General features: G+C 34.7%; 1 protein-coding gene across 1 annotated transcript in view; it reads left to right on the forward strand.

Moving 5' to 3' along the window:
* Nucleotides 1-817: 817 nt before the first annotated feature.
* Nucleotides 818-6172, forward strand: part of LOC110023577 (transcription factor SPATULA-like) — a gene marked incomplete in the record, with an annotated part of 33441 nt that continues 28086 nt past the window's right edge. Inside the window, 4 exon segments of the mRNA XM_020723063.1 lie at nt 818-1403; nt 1486-1581; nt 1664-1729; nt 1840-1905. Of these exon segments, the coding sequence (XP_020578722.1) occupies nt 1239-1403; nt 1486-1581; nt 1664-1729; nt 1840-1905 (393 nt within the window).

A 6172-nucleotide genomic window follows, 5' to 3' on the forward strand; every position in this document is an offset into this window, starting at 1 on the left:
CCCTCTACAACATGAGAAAAATTTTCATCCGGATTTCAGATGCAGCTCTGCGTGCGAATTTACAGTAATATGCCGCCAAGTGTGCTACATTGCGAAGGTTATTTGGGATTATTGAAATGAAACCACATAAATTATTAGGCGGTTATATGAGAGTCATTAGGGGGTTATTATGAGGGTTAATGTAAGAGGTTATTGAAGTGGAACCACGGAGGTTATTAGGGGGTTATTATAAGGAGGTTATTGAGGTGGAACTACAGAGATTATTTGAAGTTTATTGGGGGGAGGTGTTATTACAGGAGGTTATTGGATTGGAACCGCAAATTTATTGAGGGTTATTGTAGGGTTATTACGACATTATTAGAGTTAATACCTCAATAATCTCTTAGTAACACTCCGAATAACATCCGTAGTTTTACTTCAATATTTTTCACTGTACCACTCCAATAATCTATGTGGTATCATTTTAATATTTTTTAGGTGGGTTCGATATAACACATATGACAATATATTACTGAAATCTGCACGTAAAGCTACTATTTCCAAGAGTTAAGTTTGTTACAAGAGATTTTGTCCTTATATTAAATGACATATTTAAAAACTCTTTCAATTAACAATGAATCTAAAAGATAGCGGCAAACAATTCATAATTTTATTTTATGAACATTAATTAATTTACACGATAAAACTCGGTAAAAACATCCGCAAAATTTAAAATTTAATATCCCTTTTATTAAATGTTTAGATACCTATTTATTTAAGAGATCCCAAAATATAACATGTGGTAGACATGTGGCAGACTGTCATTCGAAATGCCGCAATACAAATGTTTGAGCCTCCACACAGTTCCAGCCAGACTTCTCACTCTCTCTCTCTCTCTCTCTCTCTCTCTCTCATCCCGCCTCATTGAATAAGAATTATACATGTCTGCTTCGCTCCTCTCGCATTCCCAGCGCCCCTCCCAATGCCCGCATTCAACCCTTCGCCCACGAGCAACGCACAAACTCATAAACACGAAAGCAGAGAAACCGAGTGCAGAGCAGAGATGAGCAAGTAATGATTTATTCGCGTACTTCCTTTCTGCCCAAAATCAAAACACCTCAGCAGACCGAAGAAAAGCCTCGCTTTGCTTAAATCCCCAAACACAGAAGCCCCATTTCCTCGGTTCTTCTCTCACAGAGGTCAAAAAGGTGCTGCCTTTGGCCAGGACTAGGGAGCAGGGAAAGTAGAATCAGAGATTCATGGATAGCAACTGCGGTGGCGGGCCTTCTTGCTCGTCTGCGGCGCAGGAGCAGATTTCCTGTTTCTTCGGCGAGCAAGTTCATCCTCCTTTCTCTTCTTCTGCTGCTGGATGCAGGGAAAGGAGTGGGTTTTCTATAACTGAGAAACCTGAGTTAGCGGTTGAGGTAACGGTGAATGCGGCTTTCTTCTTGAGATGTTTTCGGTGGACTGGTTGTTGGGGTCTGCTTACGTTTGCTGTGGTACTAGGCGGTGGGGGAGGGAGCGAAGCCGGTGGCGTCGACTCGCAGCGGTTCTGGTTCGAAGAGGAGCAGGGCAGCTGAAGTTCACAATTTGTCGGAAAAGGTGGTAGTTTTGTTTACTGGTTTCCTGTTTTTGGTTTTTCTTTGATTTCTTAACGCCTTTAGGCTTCATGCTTCGTTGTCAGAGGAGGAGGAGTAGAATAAATGAGAAGATGAGAGCGTTGCAGAATCTGATTCCTAATTCTAACAAGGTTGGTATTTGCTTTTAGATTTGTTTTTTGGAAATGCTTTGTTTGGCTATTTTTGCTGGATTTGTAACAGTGCTTAAGAGTCAAAAAATTTGAAACTTGTGCCTGTACAGACTGATAAGGCTTCAATGCTTGATGAGGCGATTGAGTACCTGAAGCAACTGCAGCTTCAAGTTCAGGTTAGTGGATGCTAGCGTTAAAATCAAAACTAGAAATTCTTCAAGGTTTTTTTTTTTTTTTTTTTTTTTTTTGTGCTTTAAGTGCTCATTGGGTTGCTTGTAAAATGAAAAACTTGTTTTAGAAAGTGATGTTTTTCGGTTCACTCATTTTGAAATACAAATGAAATCCTCACCTTTAAGGAATTAAAAAAAAGTTTCAAAATTTTTTTAAAATTGCTTTTCTAACCCTAAGCTTGTTTATTTTTGTACTCTGGATATTATGTTTCCTGATTTTTTTCCTTAGTTATGTGAACCGTGAATAGTGAGCTCTAAGTTTATTTTTTTTGGTGGATCGAACTGTCATTTTTAAAGATATATCCGGAACAATTAAATGTTACTTTTTGAATATTTTGTTAGGCACCTTTTAAAAGGAAAATTTTGAACTGTGATTGTATGGAATGTTTTGATGCATTAAAGTTTTCACCTAAACCTTCTGTTAGGTAAGTATAGTAAGTGCAAATATAGTTTTTCAGGTTTTGTCTTAGCCATATTAAGCATTTTTTATACTTGCCCTTGGATAAATCCCAATAACTGTGATTGTATTATCTTTTCCTATAATGGCAACATTATAGATCAAATGATTCCTCCCAAGAGTCTTTTATGATTTGATGGAAACTTAAATTTATTTTTCAATCCATAAAGTTTTTTTTTTATTATTTTTTTTTTTATGCGAAGTACTTTGCATCCTTACTGAACAAGTCCATAGAACAATATGTCGGTATCATGTGGCATCTACTTGAAGATACCTTATTTGATATGTAAGTTTGAATGGGCATAATATGTTCCTCCAATATTTCATGTGCACCACCTTGTTCCCTTTAAGGATGATATTTTTCTTATGCTTGATGTATTCCTTTCTCCTAGAGTCAACTTTTATTTTCTTATTAAGAACACATGTATTTATTGGAAATCATCGAACTATGCAATTTTTTTTAATCTTTAAATTTTAAATAAGACAATCGCAATGCGTGCATATTTGCAATGTTCATCTACATACGAATTAAAATAAAAAAATTGCCGAAGTATGATGACCAAACAATTGAGTGGTGCTATCTTTCTGAATAAATACTTAACAAGTCATCTCTATGGTATTGAGAAGTTTGCTTTAGTTTTTTCTGGAGTTGTTTTTGATTGGAATTGTCGACTTCATGAATGAGGTCACAATGCTGTGTTTGATGAAATTATTGTGCTTAGGAATGAGTTTAGGCCTGCATTTGATACTGAGTTTAATGGCTGAGCAAGAAACAGACACGAATGCTGATTTTCATTTCACAATGTTTGCCAACATGGCTTATTTTGACTAAAGTCATAAGAGACCATGGGTTAAACCTTTAGTCAGAAAAGTTTGAGCAAATAAGATGATTAATGTTTAAGCTGGCAAGTAGACCTAGTACAAGGGTTTGAATAAGTTGAGTTAAGCTCAAGCCATCTGTTGCTTAAGCTTGAGCTCAATTTTACGAGTTCAAGCTGATTCGTTTATTATAAAAAATAAATGATGATTTCAATTCAAATATTGCAATAATTGAATGATCAATTTAATGAGAAATAATGAGAATTTGCTTAAGAAAACAAGGAGAATGAATGTTTAGATTATTTTAAATAACTTGATAGTCATATTCAAGTATTTTTTAAAGTTTATTTTATATTAGTAGTTAAATAAGGTAAATTATGAGTAGGTAAGTGAGTGAGTGTTGGCTTAAACTTGGATCATTAGTTCATTATGCTTAGATCATGAACCATTGTTAAGCCAAGCTTAAGCTGGCTTGACTTGGTTATACTCCTAGCTTCATTATGAATGTTTATATAAAAGAAAGTTTATGAATAATATAATTTTATGTAGTGTAAGAAAATCTACTGTCTTTAAGGTATAATTTGGTTTGGGACTGAAGGTTTGATTATTTGTAAACCTTATGTTCAACTCATCGATGTGAGTGCTTGAATGGTATTCACTACAGGGCACGGGAGAGTGCCAATCAACACACTTAATTTTAGTAAATAGGATGAGAAAAAATCCCATTTTTATAAAACAAATATTCATTTGTTTATATATTTATTTTTAACATTATTATTGATTTAAATTTAATATGGACAATATTCTAGTACAATATTTATATATTTATGTTATATGTGTACACAATTTTATTATTATTATTATTATATATATATATATATATATATATATATATATATATATATATTATTTACATTTTTTCAAAGAAGTGTGTATATACGCTCCCCACAAACTTCATTATGTGTGTCTGTTATTATTTTGGTGTCACCATTAGAGTGGTTTAGGAAATTTATTTATATCGTACTAGCATTCCAAAGTTGTTGTGCTGTCTGTTTGTATTGATCGCTGAACTAATTATTTGGGTTAATCTTTTGTGAAGCTATGTTTGTTTATCTTATTGTCATTGTATTAGGCTAAGTCAACTCATGATTCATGTATGTTGGTCAAAAATGGAATTTTGCTTTGTCTTTCCTGTACTTCTCAGTTGCACTCTTTGAAATTTCTTGTTGTTGATGCTTCTCATCTCTGTTTGTTGATGGTTATTTTTTCTACTTCGCATTACCTTTTTTATAACGTACATGTCATCCTGTAGACACACACTTGGACTTGAGCCAACCTTTCGTGCTATTTTTGGCTACTTATATATTCCTTTGACTTCTTTCATGACATGTGAACTTAAATCTTCTAGACATTTGTTCTCTATTGAAAAATTTGGTATTGGCTGAGGCTATCGGCTTGGCAAATTTAGAAGCAAGCAATTTTAGTTTATCTTATCATGTCTTGTCCTTAATGGTTTGATGTGGAGGGTTTCAGATGTGGAAGGGAAATAAATGATTTGATGTCAATTTGATGATAGACCTTGTTAATGAACTTTTTGGTTTTCGTCTTCCTTCTTCTCTTATAATTGGCTTGATTTCATTTCTATTATTTTTTGAATTTGATCCAAATAGGTGTTTTAATAGGAGAGAAGGGGAGAATTGTAATACCTTGGATCTCATATCACCTTGGTAAGTGTGGCATTTTTGGAATGTGGTAATAGAGAAATTTAAATGAGAGTCTTAAGTAACTTGGGAATCACCTATGATGAGAGAGAGATCATGAGGAGAGAGGATGGTCAATAGTCTTGAGAAGTTTAATTGTTTGAGAAAGAATATGTGATTAGTTTTTTCTTAGATTTTTTTTCTTCTGTCACAATTTGATTTTACTTTGTATTAATTCTTGAAATCCATCCCCAAACACATTTTTACATGGGATACATGGGAGAGAGAGAGAGAGAGTTGTTCCATCTTAGGACTTGGGTTTCCTTAAACCTCATTCTTTCTTTAGAATAAGACAAGGGAAAGTTATGTGTGGGTGGGATTCATCTACCTAAAGAATTTTATATAGGTAGAGAGTGAGATCATGAGAGATGGAGGTTAGAAATCCTAGGGATTCTAGTAGATAAAGAGAAAATAAGCATCGACATTGATAAACCATCAACAAATTCCATCATCCGACATAAATCTTGAGGCATGACACGGATTCCAAAGCAATATTTTGAGTAAGACATGTTCAAACTTCGATTAAGAGTCCTCCAGAGCTTTGATTTGAGCAAACTTACAGTCAAACTAACCGATTTGACGAGATAGACCCAATGATACCTCAAGTCCGAGTCAAATCAAGCTCAGATCAAGCAATTAAATCACTTATAGAAGCTTTCCGACATTTTTGGGAGATCGAACATATGTTGAATAAAGCGAGTTCAAAGTTAAATCGAGCGTCTCGATATTATGAATTAAACGAGCCTAAGATTACTCAATTTTGATATCGTTAAGGCACTCAAATGTCCATCAAACTCTGTCAAATCGAAGGAAGCCCTCTAAGCCATCCAATCAAAGTTATTCATATTCCTTCTTTTATTACACTCGAAATTCTATAAATAGAGCCGCCCTGAGGGGGAAGAAAACTTGAGGCTTGAGGATGAGAGTTTATAGACTGAAGAGAGTGTTTGATGTTTTGAGAATGAGTTGTAGTTCAACATCACTTCTGTTGTTATCGACTATCGTTTACCACTGCTGACTGACCGCTGTCAACCACCGCTGATGTCGGCACTTAAAAGAAAGAAAGGTTGTTTGGGGGTCGCCCGTAAGAAGCTGTCGGCAGCCGGAATCGAAATCCCGTCGCCCGCTTCGGAAGGACTTTTTAATTTACGTATATATATATAATTTTAGAAAAATA

Source organism: Phalaenopsis equestris, unplaced genomic scaffold, assembly GCF_001263595.1.
Source record: "Phalaenopsis equestris unplaced genomic scaffold, ASM126359v1 Scaffold000224, whole genome shotgun sequence".
NCBI lineage: Eukaryota > Viridiplantae > Streptophyta > Magnoliopsida > Asparagales > Orchidaceae > Phalaenopsis > Phalaenopsis equestris.